This window comes from Lingula anatina, chromosome 6, assembly GCF_051362555.1.
Source record: "Lingula anatina isolate TDL-2025a chromosome 6, LinAna3.0, whole genome shotgun sequence".
Taxonomy (NCBI): Eukaryota; Metazoa; Brachiopoda; class Lingulata; order Lingulida; family Lingulidae; genus Lingula; species Lingula anatina.
In genome coordinates, this window is record NC_141772.1 from 17,316,008 (window position 1) to 17,338,137 (window position 22,130).

At 36.6% G+C, this 22,130-nt stretch overlaps 1 protein-coding gene across 4 annotated transcripts in view; it reads left to right on the plus strand.

The window, feature by feature from the left end:
• LOC106182065 (uncharacterized) overlaps window positions 1-22,130 on the plus strand; it is a 99,405-nt gene that overhangs the window by 66,603 nt on the left and 10,672 nt on the right. For all 4 annotated transcript variants that reach the window (XM_087014453.1, XM_087014455.1, XM_087014457.1 and 1 more), the window contains 5 exons: window positions 13,817-13,942; window positions 14,101-14,165; window positions 18,260-18,465; window positions 20,301-20,338; window positions 21,059-21,157. In XM_087014453.1, coding sequence (XP_086870579.1) covers window positions 13,817-13,942; window positions 14,101-14,165; window positions 18,260-18,465; window positions 20,301-20,338; window positions 21,059-21,157 — 534 coding nt within the window. The remainder of the gene's footprint in view (window positions 1-13,816; window positions 13,943-14,100; window positions 14,166-18,259; window positions 18,466-20,300; window positions 20,339-21,058; window positions 21,158-22,130) is intronic.

Consider the following 22,130-nt stretch of genomic DNA (forward strand, 5'->3'; position numbering starts at 1 on the left):
CAAACCGAGTAGCAGGAATTGTGATTAAACATTAAATCGACAAATTAAATGTGGTACGAAATGCATCCACGCAATACCTGAATGTCTCGTTGAACTTAATATGTTTCACGATATGTTAGAATGTCTGGTTTTTATGAACCTTACACATGTATATTGTGTTTACTTATGTAAGAGGTCCTCCAGGAGAGAGAATTTAGGCTTTACGGCAATGAATTACCTGTCATACAACAGGCGGTGACATTCCTGATAGATGATATTACGATCAAAATGCTTCATTTAAATGTTTTTCTCGACGGCTTTTGCTTACCCCTGGTGTTATTCGAAAGATATTATAGTGGTCATCCTGCTGAATTCCGTAAATTGGTATAGATATTATATGTTTGTTTGAGTGTCCGGTATACAGTGGATGTTTTATACGAATGTCCCTATAAATAGCTTGTAAGTAGCTTGTCTATTCAAACAACGAACAAAGTCTGATATAAACAATCGTATATAACACTTTTTTAAAAATAAATTTGAATAAATATACATGATAAACGAAAAAACATATTTATACATAAACGTTTACATATGTATAGTTTGTAGTAACTGATGTGTGATTGCTTATTTTAAATGTTTAATGTTTAATTTTGCTACTCTGTTTGTGTGCCATTTTTTTAACCTCCTTAAAAATTTGGAATACCCAGCGTAAGATTCATATCCACAAAGATAACCTGAGCAGAAACTTACCGTTTATCGTATAAAGGAGAAAATTATGCAGTTTAATCAATAGAGAAACGGGTTTCGGTTGCTTTTCTGACAGCTGCAAAGCCGTTACCGAAATCAATCTGCGGTATTGATAACACGGATTGCAACCGGGGTCAGTAAATTAAGAAATACGCTGCTTGAAGAGCTGATGCAGTAGTGAGACTACGTGGAACACGCTCACACACACACACACACACACACACACACCACCCCACACACACGTGAATTAATTGATTAAATAAATGAATCTAAACTGATGTTATATATGAACGCATCATATGAATGCATCATTTGCACTGGCGTTACTCATGTTCGTAGAACAATAGATGGAAATCCCCGCGATTAGACCCCGTTTTTGTCTTCATAGGAGAACATGAAATAAACGGCAGCATGTTCATGGAAAAAACCTGCATCTTTACAGCGTTTATTTGTGCATAATGACTTTATTTCACTGGTTCGATGTCTTAATGCGCAATTTAAGGTGTCCGTGTTTTCAAAACTTATAACGCAAATTGAAACTAAAGTAATATTATGGTGCTTTTTCAACAAAAATCTTATACCACAGTCATTTGAAAACCATTTGATACTTACGATGGTGTAAAGTACCGGTAACGGTTCACCATACGATTACCGTTTAGGGCGCTGAATCAGCTCAAACGCAACGAATCAATTTTATTTAAAGATTAACAGATATGTTTTTTTCTAATACGTGATATGAGTAAAATGTATTGATTATAGTCCGTCTGAGAGTCAGTGATGCGTCTAACCCGATGGCTGGATGTTAAACTTGCCCTGGGTGATGTGCCTTTATACAAACTTCCCCTCTCCAACTTCTCAGTATAGCACAAGGTCCACCGCATTATCACACTTTGGAAATGTCGGGAAAACGGAAAGAAATAAGTGATCTTCAACTATTCTTTGCCCACTGAAAATGGCGAACATGCCCACATAATAAGAGTTCACACGCGCTGGCAGTGTGGAAATGGAAAACGTGTCTGAAATGTAAATATAGTCTGCAATGATTGATGGAGTAATAGGTTCAGAAATATTCCCTTTGGATTTTTTCACCAATCAGTTGCTTGCATTAATGTTCCTTTGGTTACCGTGGTATTCGTATAGCTAGATGAGGCACTGTACTTAATGTGGTAGTAAGTTAGTTTGTTAGCAAGGTGTTGATTTGGGTTTTGTGTATAGCATTAACAAAATTTGCAAGCAGCGGCTCATTACTAATTGCTAAATGAAAACAATTGTCATGCAGAATCAATGGTACGGATGTTTTAGGACAATTATGTAGAGCAATGTTAGACAGAGTCCACGGACATTAGCGCTGGTTATGACGGGAAGACTCCCGGCATTTGTATACTGGCTTGTTAACGGTAACATACATGTATGTTATTTTGAAATGGTCCCATAAACTTGTTTGATTTAACAGATTTTCAAGTAAGGTGAAAAATATATGTTACAAAGCACGTATCTAAGTGCAGAATCCAGGGACACTTATTCACATAAACATTGATATTGATCTATGTATTAATGGCCCACAGGAGCATTTACCTCGGTAAAAAAATGTTTCAAAAACTTTGAACATTAATTATCAACTGCATGCGAGATGTGTTCCACAGTTAGAAGATCTGAGCAAGCGTTTTGCTTCCTAGGTGTTGAAATATCATATGCATTTACAAACCTGCTGACGAAGCCTGTCAATCCTTGCCTAAACACCAAGCTAGTAATGATATATGATTGTACTGGTAGCTGGCAAAGGCTATAGACTTAAAAACACTATCGTACAAGTGTACTCGTACTTTTTAAGGTCGGGCTTGCAGAACGTACAAGTTTAGCAGATTCATTTGATTACACATAGGCTTAGTAGTGAAAATGTCACTAAAACAAAAGATTCTTTAAATTAAGTTTTTCAGGTCATTGGTATACTTAGCAAAGCACTATTCCAGTTCTTACCACTGGTATATAACATTTACTGCATGTCTCACATGCTGAAGAAAGAGTTGGATCTCTTTCTTGTCCAAATTCTGTGTATGACTTAATACTTAATTTGTAAGTCGTTTATCTTTTATGTGTCATTATGAGTTCTGTGTTGTATCCATATTTTTGGCAGAGTTTACCTTGCTGCTGGCCAATTTGGATTACAATCTGAACCATCAACCTTGAAAAGTGTCGGCATTATCTTTTTTGATAGTAAGACGACAGAGATTGATCTTTTTTGCAGCTGCTAGTCATGAAAACAGACTAGCTTTAACATGAGTTATATTTAAGATTCATTATGCTGAAAACGCGACGAAACTCCTGTTGTCGGACCTATGATTATTTGTTTGAAGATTACTGGTAAGAAATATCCTCGTTTGAAATAGTATACCATAAGATACCTGTAAAGCCACCCTCTCCTTGCCGTGACATATGTACCTGTAGTAACTTGGACAAAACAGTTTTCAGCTAAATTCTGTGTTGTATTAATTTCATCAGCTTTGCTGTGCTAAGTTTAGATGCTATTTGAAGAAACTATTATCGTGACATAGTATACAGTTAAATGGAAAATATATCTGAACGTCTCTCTGTATTCTGAAACGTTTTACATATGGGTCTTTACGCTTACTGTACTTAGCCTCGTTTACTGACATATTATACCGCACAGGTTGTTTAAAAACCCAAAGTGTCATGATATTCCTGGGGTTCATTGCTGACATTTCACTGTTTATACTCAGTAACTGCAAGTGGTATCAGTGGCATTCCGATGGAAACGAGAGAAACCGAACATACAGCGGAACAGGTAAATACATGTACATGCCAGTGTACAGAGATAGATCATACCATTTTGTATATATATGTCTTGTATACCAGCGTGAGTACACGAAATTTCACCGTTAAAGGAAATAAGTATGTTACATGATTTTAAGTATTCCAAACCACGTGCAGTAAGTTGCACGCGATATGGAGTGCACACGCTTATGTATGACAACAAACAGTTCACGAAGGATTTATGGAGTAGTGTATTTTCTATTATCAAGGTGTTATAATTTTTAGGTTTCATAGTCATGGCTTTTGTTGTCAGGATGTGTCACCCATGTGTACAAGTACATGTACATGTAGACGGTTGCACTTTTCACTAGCACAGACAGGTTAAGACACCGTGCAACCAGCTATTAGCACAAGTACACGCATATCATGCTACAGTGAATCCATCTACTAGTACACGCATGTCTTGGTACAGTGCAACCACCTACTAGTATAAACAGTCCATACATATACTTGTAAGATGTGCAGTCTGGATGAACGCTTAAGACGTTCGTGAATTTTATCTTTAAAAAGTTTAGCGATTTTGATGAAGATTATTATTTTTACCCAGTCGACATAGTTTTTATATCAGACATTATTTCCAGGCCTATTTAGTTAGTTTCTAATTGATTAAAACTTTATTTGAATGCGTCTGATGCTTTCACCATTGACCTTTATGTTTATTAAGATTTTCCCGGGTTGAACGAACAAAACCTCGACAGCTGTAAACACATCAAGAAAATATATATCATCCTTAGCAGTCGGTGTTACGTTTATTTGACACGTAGCTGGATTTGAATTTGAAAGTTACTACCAAACCACAAGCTACCAACTTACAGCGAAGGACGTAGTAGGAAAATGAACATGTATTTGAACAAAACGTGCTAACGAGGTCACAATAAAATGCTGATGCTCTTTTGAATATACTGACAGGCAAGGTAGTCGGAAATCATCTTTGAGGTGAAACATTAAAACCAGTGCGTCAAGATAAACACGCACAAAAGTCGCCCTGCTATGTCAAGCACTTATAAACCTAAGCAGAAACATAAGCTATTATCAATGGGCATCAGTGACAGAAGACGTATATCATTAGGTGGTAAGTTATGCTCTCGGGGGCGTATAGTGGGTATTAAGAAGGACGCGATGCAACATAAAATACTTAGTTTGTGGATATCGTATCGTCCTCGTCTTGTAAAATACCTTATTTAACTTGGATTAACCTTTAAATATAAACCCGACCACGCGTTTACAATTGAATTGAAAATAATGCTGTTTTGGAAAGTACCGGTATCTTACTTGCCAAGATATCCTGGAACGAAGTATTGTCATTATAATGCGCATTCCTGTAGTAAAACTGGTGCACTTTCTGATATTGATGTAAGAAATTGTATATGATGTCGGATGGATAAGGGTCATGTATGATTTATAGCTGATTCCACAAATTTGCTTTTGTGAACCAGCAATGCATCAGTTGGAGAGTAGTTATGCGACCATTTCACTTTGACGAATGCGTTAGGGTAGACAGAAACACATTTTGTCTTCATGTCACTTGAGGTACAGTAGTGAGATGAAGAAAAAACTAGGCCAGCCAAGAATCCAATGGGCATACTATATACGGTACGGCACCCGTTAGGTTAAGCTCAGTGTGACAGCCACAAAGTAAATGCAGAGCGTGGATAGCAGTGCGGGCGGGAAATAGCAGCGTATCTTTATTTACTAATATCAACCTCATATTGGCGATATAGCTGCATGTACTTTCTGTGTATCCTTAAGTTTTGGCAGAAGTTTGTCAAAGTAGATAGTTTATTAACTTATAGTCTTACGTAAGGGGCGTATTTCACCTTCTTGCGATCAGTCTTGAGCTCTATCATACTGTACATGTTCACGTTTAGTATTGGCGAAAAGACATTTTATTAAATCAACAGTCAATATGTTAAACCCATACACTGATTTCTTAGGTCATTTGTACTATGCGTAGAGACAACAGTATATCTTTGGGTTTCTTTCCAATGAGTTAAATCACTAGTTAACAAACATTAATGAGCTTTGGACAAAACGAAGAAAATTAGCTGCCAAATTTAGCTTACATAATCATAAACAACATCCTGATTAATGGAACCGAAAGCTTGAAGGTGATTAAATAAACGCGATGATCAATATATACAAATTACTTATATTTACCCTTGAGACGGTGTCCGTAAATTAACACAGGTTTGAAATGATCATTGCAGTAGGAATGCATGTATTTGGCCCTTCCGTTCATTCTCTTGGTTTGTATTCGGCATTGGATCATGTGTCATTATAAGTTTAGCTCCATCTTCCGATCTGTAGATAAGGTCGTTCAGACACTCATATCGGTCTAACTGCTTTCGTATTAATGCTCTGCATGTACCTAGAAAAATACGCTAATTACTAATACTGGCTTCTGCTAATTGGCAACTGGAAAAGTAATCTTGCCTTTTTCAATTATCGGTATTTAAAATAGGTTCAGAGAAGTGTTGATTAAAGCTTTGAGGAGTAGTTTCGAAACACTGTATCTACTTGTCCTTTGTGTCTAGGACACCACCGGATAGCTGAACGCGCAAGCGGTTGTAATATTGTCTGATTTAAGGTCACTGCAATCGGTAAGTTTCATCAAAACATCTCTCAGGTAGTAGATTTGTTTGCTCCGCAATATTATACACTTTCTGAATATTTGACTATTTAATGTCGTGATGCTGCAGTCTAATAGTGAAAGCAAAAGCCTTATTTCGCTTTGTTTTTACCTAAGGAACACCGTTGTAATGCAATACCTACCTTATATTTTAAGGAAATGAAATATGTATTTTATGATATATATATGTATACATTGGTTGAGTAGGCCTTTATCATTATGAAATCCTCCACACTAACTGTATAAGTGGCGCGTGTCGTATTTCACCCTAAGACATTGATTGGCTTATAAATACAAACCGAGGCCTGAATGGTTCGTATATCTCTCTTTATCAACAACGCTGTTGCACAATTCAAGGATTCTGCTTTTCAGATTAAACCAATACAGTTCTCCAGGGAAAAACAACAGTTTCAAGCATCAGATTTTAAAATTTAACAGAATTTTAAATGAGGATTTCAGTCATTGATGGTAACCACTGATATCATGTTCCCTGGAACAATCTTTATTGGTACGTAACAGCCGGTACAATACGAATGTTTGAGGATCAAATATCGACATAGGGTTTGTCGGTGAATTTGCATATATACACATTCTTTACGAAATAAAATGTGACACGAACGCCTAAAAGGAACCATGATGGTGCCAATGGAAAGATACGGATTTTGTGACTTAAGTTCGCCTCCCTGTTCTCCAGTCAGTGTAAAGGAGTACATAGAACGTGTGATGGTCAATGAGCACTGGTCTTGCTGGAGAGAGCTACTGATGGAGAGGTTGCAGATGGAGGTATGGTTCTGATTCACACACACACACGTACACGCACACGCACACGCACGTGGTGTAGTATTTAAATAATTAGGAACAATTGAAATTTGCGTTTTTTTTTAATTAATCTTAATTTTCAAATGTTTTAAAAGCACATAAGCGCGCTTTTGAAAAATATTAGCAAGATGCAACCATGGTGTTTTTTAATATTGCAGGATTTATATTTAGACTTTGTGGACGATTTTAGATCAAATATTGGAATTGTTTGAAACTAATGATCAATATTTACCTAAAAAGACAAACACTTCCATAACAGCACTGTGTAAGACGAGCAAACAGCAGTAATGATAACTTATGAAATGATTTGAGACTGCAGTAGAGTAATTACGAAGACAGAAAGTGAATGTGACATGTTATAAATGCGGTTAATATATTGTTTAACAGTCCACTGGTACTTAATGCCACATTTTCTATACTTGGCAAAGTAAATTGATTTGTGAAGTATATGCTGAATTTGATTTTGAAATGATTATAATTTTAAAAATGCCTCCGCGTTCCACTTGGCTTGGGAATGAATAGGGTTGCTGTTCACGTATCTGCACCTCATACATTAGCAGTATTAATAAAGATCATATGTCAGTGTACGAAGCACCTGCGTCATAATTATCGGGAAAAAATCCATTTCACCTGTTGCGATTATAGCGTTTATGTATGAGATGTAACTAGACTCAAGGTAACTGTCTGCGAGTCTGATATCGTCACGTCCACCTATGACGAGGATTAATTGATGTAAGGCAAGCTAAGTGCCGTTATTTCAATCTAGGACACGATAGTTGTTTCATCTGTCATTTAATCCTGAGTTTTTCCTGAAACTGTGGAGATATTCGCCAAAAGGATATATCATCAGAGACATAAACTTATACTGAAGCACTGAAAGTACTTTTCATTCTATTTTTCAGCTTACATACATCATAAATTAAACGTTCAATTGCCCAGCCTATTCGGTGTTTCAAATAATGGCAGATCGCATTGAATTTTTGTGGAATTTCTCCTCGGCTAAATCAACTTTGGTATTTCAGTGCAAGATGACATGTGCCTTGTTATTATTACAGGCAGATTGTAGATGTGTCCGAATACATTTCAGTTTAATAATTAATCGCTTTGGTCTCTTCACTGATGCCCGCACATGGCTATATGGTTGTTGATGGATGTGCTGCTTTTGTATGATCGATTTGTTGGTGTTTTTTTAATTAGTTGCGAGAAGGTAGCATCATATCTGTGCAGGAAAATGCCCTCGAATAATGGCGTTTGGATGGATATACATTGTATATTATAGGGAAAGTAAATAAGTTATCTTCCTGCCGTTCAGTAAAGTTAATTAATTAGGCGCGTTGAACGGGGAGGCTCCATTTTATAAGTATATTATCCGGGCTATTAAGTTGTCTTTCTCTCAAAGTGTAACTTGCTTCAGTAAAAGGGTCTTAGAGCACCATGCATCCCAAAACTCGATGTTTTTTGTTTTATAGGAAGCAATTTTAATGTTTTAAGAAAGCAGTATAGTCATTCAACGGCAATTAATCCCAGAAAGCTTAATTTTGACAAACATATTTCCACTAAATCAATGTCAGATATTTTACATCATTTGCAAATTGTTTTCCGAGGAACTGAGAAAGAATATTAGGTCGTTGTGGTTTTAACCTATTAACTTGATTTATTTCGATGCTCTACCGGGAAGTGACAAACCCTTGTCTCTCGGAATGAAGATATATCGGTCTCTGTAGAGGGTGTGCATTGACGGATGTATCAAATAGAAGGGGTGCTGAGATTAGTGCTTCTGTTAAACAGCCATACACAAATATATGCTGTATTTGATGAGTAACAAAACTCCAATGTGTAAAAACATCACTGCAAACGGCAAAACTATATGTGAAGCGATCAGATGAAAACATTCATGCCCCCCCCCAAAAAAAAAAGCAATAAAAGTTTTGTCTTAATTTTTTCTAAGCTCAGTTATAATAACCGCAACTAACGGCTTGTTTTTTTTTCATATATGGTACAAAAAACATTTTGATTAAACACTGTAGTACGTTTCTTGAGATTAGGCATGATACCTTTCAGAGCTTTGTATGGAGCAGATGTAGGACTTGACATTAAAAGTTAATATATTGAGGTCATGTTTCAATTCTGTAAAGGTTTGGTATTAAGGGCAGTATTTCATCAGCTTTAACTTGAAGCGTGTTCATGAGATCGACTTAACCCTACATTCTGACGTTGATACATGTACACCATGTGCTTTTAAGTTGGTTTACCTTTGTTGAAATGTGGATTGTCGTAATATTCCCGGGATAAAAGACTCCCAACATTTGATTGAACCTGATTCCTTGACAGTGACACAGTTACTGCAAGTGATAGAAGAACACACATTTCATCTGCAGGAGGATCACGATGGAAAATCGACCCACTTAGTTTCGTTTGTCAATCATCATGATTGATGTGTTTACAGTTTCCTGAAACTGCAGATCAACAAAGCACTTAATATTCCGGCGTTTATCTAGTGCTTAAATTTGAAGGCGCGTATGTGTGATGTTCATTCACTGACGAAGTGGAATGTTTAGTTCAATCTTGTTTTATAGCCATGGAGTCCTTTTTCAATTCACATTTAGATTAACGCATCTATGATGTATTCCTTGAACTGGTACAAGACCTGCATGTATTGGGATATTAGGACGGTTCTTCCGTTGACAGTGCACATAACTGAATTCGTAGACTTAAAAAGCCTAAAATATGGAATATTACTGTATAATGGAACATTTTCCAAAGACGTGCTTAAATGATAACGAGGCAAATTTGATTACGAACGTCTCAATCTCCAAAACAAGCATTCTCCCTGCATTTATTTGTACCGTATACAACATCACACATTCAGTAATAGGACAGTGATATATTGCCACAAGCCTCCCTGTTCACTATGAGGTTTCCAGTAAACGTTAGGAACGCCAAGGTTAAAACCAAGGGCAATATGATCAGAGGCAATTAAGAGGAGGTATACAGGTAGAGCGTTGATAATAATGGAAAGGTTGCCCTTCTGTTGATAATTTTTCGGTTTACCTTGGCTAATAACTCTGTTATCGAAAATCAATTCCTATTGATTAAAATTATCCATAATAAAAAGATCTCCTGAAAAAATTGAGGTGGTTGACTGTTGACTGAGAGCTACAGTAAATGATAATAATAACATAATTAATATATTGCTGCTGTATTTGTTCCTGATTATGAATGAAAACACTTTAAGATTATATATTTTCTTTACAAGCATTCTAAAATTTCATAGTTAATGTAAAATGAGCCATTTAAAATAAAAAAGAAGGCAAACCACACAGAGCCAACCTGTTGGTGTTTAGAAAATAAGTAAATAAAAGTAGTAAAAATAGTGTAGTGCTCTCGATCTAGACTACATTAAAAGTAAAACTGAACAAGATTATACAGTATTTTTCATAACCCTGTTGCAAAAAAAAAGTGAAGCATTTTGCATATATTCGATTTTCACTTACGACTTGACTTGTTTTTCTTTTCGTACTACAGCTCATACACAAGAGAAGAAACCATATCCCTAGCAAAAAAACAATTTATAATTATGTTTCGCAGATGACTCCTGCGAAGTCTTAGAAATCTACATTTCGAATACCACAAAGCAGCAGGTACAAAATAAGAAATGGCCGTTATTCCTACATTTAATATTTATTTCTCAGTGTACGTTCCTGGGCTTCCGAACGGCCGTAGCACCAAAACATCCACACGAAGTCGCATAATAGAGGTGAGGTAACCCATAGTGACATTGTGGTAGATTGTTTATGGCCAGAAACAAGACAAGGGCAATAACATTTCTCAGAAAACATCTGGATCTCAGAAAGCAACAAACCTGATTAGTGACATACAGTACGTCCAAAAGTAAATAATATTTCGGCAATCTTTTTTTTTGTTATAATTATGAACTGTTTACCGGTTGTATTGTGATTAGGACAAACCGTTAGGCTGTACATGCCTAATAAAAAATGCCAACTGTAAATATACATCTAAATTGAAGGACAATACTTTTATAACATATCTGTCTTAGCAGAATGGTGGAACAAGGGAAAGAGGTTAAAGTGAAGATATGTGGAACGGGAAAGGTGTCACCTGAGACGGGTCTTGCTCTTCTCCATCTATAAAAAACCTCCCTTACATCAAAAATAGGGATATCCATAATCAAGCTGATATTCATTTTGTTGCATGTAAATAGTGATCAATGCATCTGTCGGTCCTATAAATGCCCATGGTCCAAGAGGCACCTGACCTCCCTTCGGGGCCATGTTGAATGACTGAATAAATCCAAAACTAGAAAATTAAAATTGTGCAAAATATTATGATTGAAAAAGAATCTAATGAGCTGAAGCACGTACAAATGTAATTATTTCATGAAAACACCCGGGTCCGCGTCTGCATAACACCGGGTTATCTATAATGAGGCTAGGATGAAGATTAAAACGCAATAAATGTTTGACGGTGTAAATAGTGCAAGTGTTGTTTTCCCTATCCACGTTTCGACCAGGACGTGGAAGTACTGCCTACGATCGGATATAGTTTTAGGCTGAGGTAAATCAGCTTGCCTGTTTGGTTCGACACTGGATATATTTGGTCTTGACCAATTTTTGAATATAGCAGTGGTAGTACGTGGTGATAATTTGACTGAAGAGTGACTCCTATTTCTCTCCATTTTGTGAGTATAATGTCACACACAAACATACACACACACACATTAAATTAATTAGTAAAGAAAATATGTGTGCCATGCGTTTGTCTTCAAAAATAGTGTTATTACCATGACCACCGCTACTACTACTCGCTTACTTTTAATAAAATGAGAAAAAATGTTAAATGGACCTACCCGTATATGTTGAGAATGAGTGTTGGACAATCTTTAAGGTCAGATGTTCGATATGAAATAATTCTTTTAAATTTCAAAATTTAAAAGTATCGTATAAATATAGTATATTTTACCAAAAGATACCAGGAAATAGTGTTGTGGTCGCGATCTAGACTACATTAAAAGTAAAACTGAACAAGATTGTTGGTACATGCCCAGGAGGCGATGACGCCTCTCTGATCCCCGGACTGATATCCTGGATCCGCCCTTGACGTATATATGTCTGCTGTTATTAGTTGTAACTCAAAGTTTTGGATTTCATTCAAGAATGCTACGTGTTGTTACTTGCTTGACGAGGTAAAAAAAAATATTGTTTTATGAAATGCAAAACTACGGTGCTCCGGGCGTGATGACTAGATGCCCGATTTACATCCTCATCTTGGTTAATGTGAGTAATGGAGGACCAAACTCAGAATCCACGTAACTATGTAGTATATCTAATGGAGTCAGATGCTTACAGTGATGCATACTCTTTAATGTTTTGCCGCTACCTTTCTTGATGAGAAGGGGAATTTAAATTGATTTGCAACACTTCTCAGTTTAACGTTTGTATCATCCTACAGTAGAAAGGAAAATATATGCTTGATTTAAACCCCAAGACTATTCTGGTGCGGTAGCTTCATGTTGAACTTTGATGATCAAATATAACGTCAGAAAATAGATTAGTTGATCACCGGATGTTTTGTATCAGTCATGGACAGGTCAAGCAAAATGACGCTCTTGATGAATTTTCACTTAAAGGGATAACAACTGTTCGCAAGATATCAATATTTCACTATTGGTCAATACACTGCAAACAACTGACAGAAATAAAATCAAATCTATTTTACCACCAAAACAGCAGTTAACGCATTTATTTTGGAATTTGTGCTTGCCATCACATCACGTGACCTCCATAGATGGCTACACTATGTAATAATCTCTTAAGAGAATATTACAAGAAACCAATCTTTTTAGAAAAAAAACAGGGACTAACTTGGAATGTGGGAATGGATTCATTAACCATTGGGAAGTATGGGGACATTTTCCTTTACCCCAGGAAAATTAATTTTTTGTCCAAAATGAACAGTTATATACCAAGCTCTTGCAGTATACATACATGCAATACTTATCATTGTCATGACGGGGCAAAATGGAGTTCGAATTAAAGGGTAGAGTTTTGTATAATTTCTTTACTTCCCACACTCAAGTATGGAATATATGGCACACCCATACTGGCATACTGCTCAAGCTTTCTCTTGCCCTCCAGAGTGGGAGAGCTTTTATCTTATTAAAATAATAAAAAAAAAAATAGGCCCATCGATCTCTATAGCCACCAAACGTGAATGCACGGACCAAAGATAGAGCAAATCACATTTTTTCCATTTCCATGTAGCATAACGGTTACTGCGTTCGGCTGCCTGCGGTGTTTACTGGACAGTGGTATCGGTGTAACGAAACTGAGGGTCCGTGTAACAGAAAGTTCGCCCTCCATATAGTTAAAATGGTTAGGGTTAGTCTGACCTAAGTGGGTCAAAATCTAGGGCGAGGCTTACCTGTACAAATGAATGGGAGGTAGACTCTGTAATGGGGGAATCCCTGACACGTTACACCGCAAGGACTGCACGCAGCTGCTGTTGCTGGTTACCGTTGATTTCAGGTGTTATCTTAGTGTTATCATCGCGGTTAACGATAGTATTATAGCTAATGTGTTCGCAGTGTAGAACTGGCCAAATATTATTGTGAACCGCGTAAAATCTATCACTCTCCAATAATTAAGGTCACTTAAGTCATTAGGTACCGGGTAACATTTATCTATGCAATTGCTTAGTTCTTTTGGCAGTTTGTAACAAATGTTAAACATAATCGGTCTTTCACAAGTCGGTCATTTTGTAAAGATTGATGTTTTGTTTTGTTCTTTTCAGTCATCACGTTCAAGCAGTGCTGCGACGTCAGAAGAAAGTGATGAAGGTGACGAAACACGAAATGCGCACGAAACACCCTTGCCAATTCTCCGACGCGGCAGACGGGCGGCGATTTTTGAAACTCAGGTTAGAGACGACGATTGATTAGAACGGCAAATTGTGGGATAACTGATGCCATATCCTGAAGTGATTTAGTTAGTAAATGAGAATGCAGACATTCATTTCCTTCAAAATAGCAAGTGATAATTGAAGAATGACAGATTGCCATTTTTCTTTCATTTCAGGAAATTGGGGACACATCCCCATACATATCGCCTGCAGAAGAATATACAGATGACGAAGACGAAAGGTACCTAATTTTTTTCTGCTTTAAAATACAAACTCATATTTTATATATATTATTCATTTTCTTTGTATGTTTGCCCCGATAAATCCGTATTATGGCATTTAATTAGTAAGTAATTCACGAACATGAGACATCTTTTTAAAGCAAATCTCTCTATTCCATTTCCTATCCACCTGCAGTAGTTAACATTTTGAAATAACACAAAGGATGTCTCTTCCTTCATCTGTACACGTGAACAGCACTGCTGGCCTTTTTTATGTACGGGCATATCGTGCACTTTCAAAGATAACACCATAAGTCTCGACCTGTTTTTTTAACTTGCAGAATTGATGAGAATTCATAAATACAGGTCGAGTTCGAAAATTAGCATAATAAAACATTTTTTTAAAAGGGAAACTGTTTTTATCAAATATTGTACTATATAATGCAAATAACACATTTCAAGGAAAACCAATGGGCCTATTGTCTTCAAACTTACAGGACTGCTCAATTTTACTAAAATACAGGTCGAGTTTGAACATAAGCTTGATAGGCCATTTTTCCAACAGTTTCGCTTTTTTTTCTTGAAAATAGATGTTTGACCAAAAGTCATGTGGATATTTCGAATGTGACCATATATTTGACCTTTGCCCTATATTTCAAGGTAAAAATGGGCCTAAACTTTGTGAAAATTTAAATTTTCTGTGGAAAAATATTAGTTTTTGCTGGTTTGCTTTTACACTGTGGTGAGAAGTTACACTTAGGGTCTCTTTTCATCATCTTGAGTTTGGGGCCAATCGGTGCATTTTCCCGGGAGAAGCAGCCACTACTTGCCGAAAGGTGCCATTTGGTACTAGTTTAGAACTATGATTCAGCTGGTCAAAATTCTAATTACAAGAGGGGACCAGAAATCCACTACTGCAGCCCATATATCTCCAAAACTTGCAGAGATACACCCATAGTTTCTGTTAAACTTGAAAAGAAAATCATATATTGGGCGTATTATGTGACCTTGAATTAGACATTTGACCTACTTTTCTACAAAAAATGCACAATCTATATTACTAGACCCTATTTCTCCGCAAGTCAAACAGATACATCCATAGCTACCATCTAACTTGGATGAGTTTCCGTGTGAAGCATCATGTAAAATTGCATCAAATTTGACCAAATAACCTATTTTGTATATAAGTATTTGCTTTTATGTCTGTAAATTGTACAGCTTTGTTGCTTGTATTGTGTTATGTCCGAAAATATCTCGAATAATGAACTGATTAAATCAAGTCAGAATGTAACTTAATAATAGTCTTTTCCGTTGCTGCCGATTTGAATATGACAGGGAAATAATGGGTACATTTCTTCTTTCAAAATCCACACTTAAGTTAATCCCATGACGACGACAAAAGGTTGATAAATTAAAAAAAAACTGTGGATCTAAGATAACTGCATTTTAAAAATTGATTAAACAAGAAGTCGTCAAATGTTCAAGATGGTAATTTACCAGAAGGGACATTCTAAGGAGCCACATAATTTTAATTTGCTGTTTGCATGGCGTTGTTTCGACAAGGTAGTATTGTGACGTAGAAATGAGATTGTATGCCCCTTTGGTTGTTCTGCTTTACTTTCTGGCCCCAAACAGAAGACACACGTGTAACTCAAATCGAATCTTAACCGATAACCCCAGGGTATTGCACTTTTCCAATGGTTTCCCATTATCGAAAAGGCAAAAGACATATTTTCTTAGTTTAGTGTATATCCGAGAGATGCATTATCTTACCCTCCTGTCATTGAAGTAGCACCGCCCAATACGGAAAGTTAAAATGGTTTGAATCTAATAGACCCTCTGACAAATTCAGATTGGATTTTGCATGGAAAAGTAAGTGCTGGCTTCTAGAATGTGTCGATCACTGTTCTAGCCCTTTCCCAAGTCTAGAATTAACTGACAATCATTAAGTAAGATCACATTCAGAATCTGTATTTCTTCGACATGCTTTGGAACGTAATCTGTTCTGTAAGCCTTATTTCTTGCATAAATGCATAGTCTACAGAGTAGACGGGCCATGCACTTTTAATTTAGTCAACTTAGTTCAGAAATAAAATGAACATCAACCCCAGATATTTGTATTATTTAACTTACGAAAGTGCAGATGATCTTATCTCTAGAGTATGTCACTTTATATACCCAGTGTGATTTTCTATTATCGTTTAAAAGTTTAATATAGTGACTTGGATTTCAACAACCATTATAAGTAATATTGTATAACTGTAATTTTAAGTAGGTCCTGAAACACAGCCCTCATAGTAGTCACCGTCCAGCAGAATAAATCATCAGACAAGCACATAATAGAGAGTGAATTAAAAGTGCAATGATTAAAAGACAGACATGTTACAATAAACCTGAATAGGAAATATATTTAAATCAAGAAAGATAACCTTTGACATCCTTTTGGTTTAATGACCCTTAATTATCTTTCTGATTATTTTGTTTTTATTTTTTTATTTATTTTATTTATTTATTTATTTTTTACGGAGATGAAACATCATATTGCGGATTCGATATTGATTCTGATGTGCGAGTAACGAAATCGGAAGAAGGGCGGCTATTTATAGATTAATCAGGTTATTATGTGAACGTTTTGTATCTACTTTTAATGGAGACAACTGCAGATAGAGATGTATCATTTCATTTACCCCGCCATTCTTTAAGAAGACGGTCTAGCATATGTTTATATACTATCATTGGGCAGGGATGGTTGATAAATTATGCAGGTATGTGTGAGGACAAATACTGTACGAGATCAAATCTAAATAACATCAAGGACAAAAAGATTTAATGTTGTTACAGTCCCTTTCCTTACTAGCACTATGGCGCCGTCTCTGTGTCTTGCAGTTGCAATCTTAGAGAGACGAGCAAAGAATTATCTAATGAACCGTCGTGTCTGTTTGGCGTCTGCTAGAGCTACACTGTACGATAATCAAGCCTTTATACATGATAACGTCTAATACCGACAGCTTTGACGTCAGAAGTGCTGTTTTACTTATCATCTCATGTTGAACAGAAATTTGTGACTTTGGATTGATAGAAGGTGATTTCTGTGGACGCTTTACGGAATTTCCACCTCATTTTTTTCTCAAAGAAGATCAATAGAAGCCACGAAAAGGAACATGTATTCATGATATTTTGTGCAATGCAAAACTTACGTGTAATTAGCTGGAGGGCCATGAGCTTTAAACCTTCACAGGCGGAATTACCTCACATATCTGTAATAACTGTAATATAAAACAAAAGAAGCCACACATGTGCATGGCCAATTTTAAACTATAGAAACTATTTCGTGGTATTTATTAAATAGTGACCCATATTACAATTGTCGGTTATGAAACTGTTATCTTTATGAATGTAATTATTGACTTAACAATTTCCTAAAATCACGATGAAAGTATTCACAATCTGTTTTTAGGTGGGATGTAAAGTTGTTTTTTCAATGTAAAGTGTTTTCGTTTTATTCCAAGTCTCTGTTCCTAATGAACAGTAGCCTATCAGTCTCTCCGAAATCGACCCTTCTTTAATCCGGGCGAAAAGATTGGATACTCATATCACAAACGTCGTTAACCCATTGCCCTACATGACAGGCACGGAAATCACGTGTTCAGAACGAACAAACTGCCAGCACCTTTAACTGACGAAAATACTTGAGTAACACTATGGCATAACGTACAGTTCAATGTATTTCAAGAGGAAGTGTTTTTTGGCTTTCGTTGCCTAGGTTTCATGACAGAAATACAAGCAGAATCGCAGGATATCTATGTAATTGAGCACCTCAATGAAAAAAGCAACCAGTGAACGCAAAATTTCTACATCAAAAGTTATTTGGTTTCAATGTAAATAGGGGTTTCTAAAGCAAGTCCATTGGCGGGAGCTGGTGATTATTGGCAGTTCCATTGATTCCATCAGCTCTCACTGCAAGGAACACATACTTGTGATCAAGGCGAGATCAGTCTTCATTCCAGGCTTAAGAAAGGCACTGTTTGCTGGATTGTCAGTGTTCTATTAGCTCGGATTTGTCTCACTGTAACGCATCAGCATCTTACTTCGAATTTTTTGCCATGTTTTGCAGCCCGTCGTTACGACGTCGTAGACGCAGTTCTTTGGGGGATCTGCCTTCAGACACGGCTGAGGGAGCACCAAAGTCTCCGCCTTCAACTAACCACGCCGAACATCGGAGACATAGGAAGAAGGTGTTAACAAAGAGAAACACGATTGCCGATTTTGGGTTACCACGATCCCAGAGCGGTTCGACGCAGAGTCTAAATCAAAATGAAGGTATTTATCACATCCGTCTTTGAAGGACAATTATATTAATTTGTCTTTGTGTGTCCCATTGGTGTTAAAACTGGTATATATGAAATGTTCATCTTAAATATTTAAATATGTTTTGAATAATACAGTTCGACCAGATGTCACTGCCATGTTTTACTCCCCTCACCTTAGAGAAGCGAAAACATCTTAGAGCTCTTTCAGCACAGCGGACTAACAGATCTGCAGATCAAATATGGCCACACATTTAAAGGCTTGCCGCTTAGTTCCCGATAAATAGATTCCCCGCGGGGATCACGCCAAAAGCATGGAAGTGGGTCGGCCATATTTTATCCGCGTGTCTGTTAGTTCTCTGTTCTGAATGCGCGCTTGCATAGCGCCTGTATAAGAACATTGTTGAATACCACATCCATCATACCGCACGTCATGGGATGATGTGTAAGCAAAAAGTGATAAGGTTTCATGGTGAGATATTTTGCAAAGATTAATGTTTTTTTTTTTTTCTAAGATAATGTGTGTATAAAAGCGCATTGAGAACAGCGGACTAACAGATTCGCAGATCAAATATGGCGGCCCACTAATAAGCTTGCCGCTTACTTCCCGATTAGACACTGTATAAATTCCTCACGGGAATTACGGAACATGCATTCAAGAGGGTCGGCCATAGACTGCTAAGTAACAACATAAAATAATAAACCAATTAAGAATATAGTGAAAGTATGGCACAAAATTGAGTGACGTGGCGATCCACGACAGTCAACCTGCTGAGAGTGGATGGTGATGGTGATGATAAAAAAACTTAAAATTCTAATTAAATACAGTGTCTGCTTTGTGAAGCTTCAGAGTAGACAGATGATCATGTATTTTGATTAGGTCAGCTGGTGATCACATTTCACATTGAAAAGATGAAAATTAACCTTTAATGTTTTTCGTATTGCATATCAAGCTATCAATCAATAATAAAAAAAAAGTGCAGTCAAAATGTTTTGAAATCCCGAAAAGGCAGATGGTCTTATCCCCAGATTACATGACTTAAGGTACTCATATAAATTCTGCCTACTAGCCCTGGCTTTTTCAAGGATGTGATTACTTTGTTTTTATCATTTAAAATATACTGTGACGTGGATTTACTTCTGGTAAGTCAAGGTGAGGTTGAAATGTGTGAGTGCCTGTGTGTGTGTACGCACCAGCATGTACGTATTCTAACAAGGGTGTCAAGGATACATATTTCACTATTTTCTTTGGAAATTGATGTAATTACACGGAGTGGTAAATAATCATCGAAAAATGGCATGGAGAAAATTTCTAAAAAAGAAAAATAAAAAAATATCAGTTAGAATTGGAGCTCTAAAATGTTACATTTCCCGACCCTGAAATATATAAGTCGAAGCAGGGCTATATCACAAGAATGGAGAATAAACCTAGACGCAGCTGAATTGTAGTTTTATCAAAGGACAGTGCGAATCTCTTGAACTTAACTTGTCTAAAATGAGGTAGTACTAACCAGAACAGGTACTAAAGGAATTTTGTGAATGAGCAGAGGCAATCGGGCGAAATTTCTAGCTCACGTCATGAGAAAGGAAGATCTAAAACATTTAGCAATCACTGACAGAATAGAGGGGAGGAGAGCAAGGAGTAGACAACGCTCGTCACTCACAGGGAAGTCACACCAAAGAGTCAAACAGTTAAGAAAAAACTACGTAGATTCATGACCGCCAGCGTTTGTATGGAGATTGCACCTCAAAAAGAGGGATATGTGTTGTAAATTAGCTACTTAACTTCAACAACTGCTTTAATTATTCTCCAATTTGTAATGCGGATCTGTCTTTTCTTTCTTTCAGATGCAAAGAAAGTCAAATCTCTCTCGTTGCTCAAACTGGTAAGTTGTTTTGACAAAATATACGATTCACCTCGACCAAAGAAATACAAAAGTGTTCATATTTCAGATTGAATACCGCGTAAAAAGCTACTTAATCATGTGGCAATCAAAGACATTACCAGCCAGTGTGCAAAACTCAGTTTGATGAGACAGTTGAAACCTCGAATCCAAGCAAACCAATAATTCACAGAATGGGAAAAGATACAATGATCTATAGGCTTAATTAAATACTTCGTTTACATGCAGCACCCAAAGTTGTTATCGATATTCCGTAATTTCATGTCGGCACTGAAAGGTTAACGAGAAATTGTGTGATAAATATGTCTTTGGGGTAGTTACATTTTGTGACGTGGGGACTTGGCATGTTGCCTTTGTTCTTTCTTTACACTTGCCACATAATTTAATTTTACTTATAGGCAATGCATTGATTGTAGAAATATCATTTTTTTTACAATAAGGATATTGCAAAAAAAGTCTGTTGTAATGCCTACTTGAATACATTGGCTTTTAAATAACCATGAGTGTAATTAGATTTTCTGTCGAGTTGTCCATTATTACATTCCCATACCAGAAGAATAAGACTGGATTATGTTGAATTCCCAAGATCCCATCTTTCCATACACATACATTTAACATTAACTTTAGTTAAACTCGGTTCTGACACTTTCCCCCACTTACATGTATAAAGTAACACGAATTCTATTGTTGCTTTTGTTGTAGATTGATAAAAAAAGAAGCAAAACCCTTGCAGCATTCGAGGAAATGTTGAGCAAGCTCAAGCCATCCGAATTTAAGGACAATACATTAATTCGGTACAAAGTAAGTATTTCACTAACTTTTAAATACACACACTGGAATGAACTGACAAATACCAGTAAACTGTGAATGGCAACCGAGTTTCAAAGGCAATTATTTCAGATTCAACCAATTCATGCTATTCAGACAACCCTTACCAGTTGTGGGGTCATCCTGTAGGGGAATTAGAAACAAAATGAATAAATAGGTGAATTAAGATAAATATGTTTTGTCCATTTGGGCGTTTGTAACCTCAAAGCAGACAGGTGTTTCTAGCGTGTTTGCAGGAATGGCTGTTGGCGTGCGTGGCTTGGCCTCGGCATATAGTACATGATGACGTACCTTTATGATAGATGTGGATTTCTATATAGCTCACAGTTAGCATTAAGTGTAATTCATAGAGGAAATGAGTTGGCCAGTTATTAGGCGTAGTTAGCGACATCACAGCATACATTTCGCACCTGTTTTGTTCTCAGCAAGACTGTTATTCGCTTGTAATGTTTTTCTTTAAATGATTTCTTAGGCCACGTTTTTAGCTGATTTTCCATTAGTAAGTGTCGTTATGAAATGGTATCGTTTTTGGCTAATCTTGGTTTTGCAGGGAAAATAAGAGTTATAAGTACCCATTATCTAACTACATCATGTACCACGCAACTATCTCATGTTTACTTTTGGCGTCTCTTTATAGTTGAGGTACATGGGTTTTAACGATTAACCATCAACAAAAAAGAAGACTCCTGTTCCGTTTAGGAAAAGTAATGTGCACCGCATGAATGTCTGTACTGCGTAGTTCAATCAACCTTATCATCAACCATGCAGATTCTAAAATATGACCTGGCAATAGCATTATTTATTTATCAACGAATCCAAACTGTTCATCGCTAAAAACCTTCACGCTCTTATCGAAGGCGTGATGGCTCAGGAATTCAATTATTTAGTGCTTTTAAAGCAATGGTTGGAGTTTCACACATTCAGGGACTATTACCTTTTTCCGGTG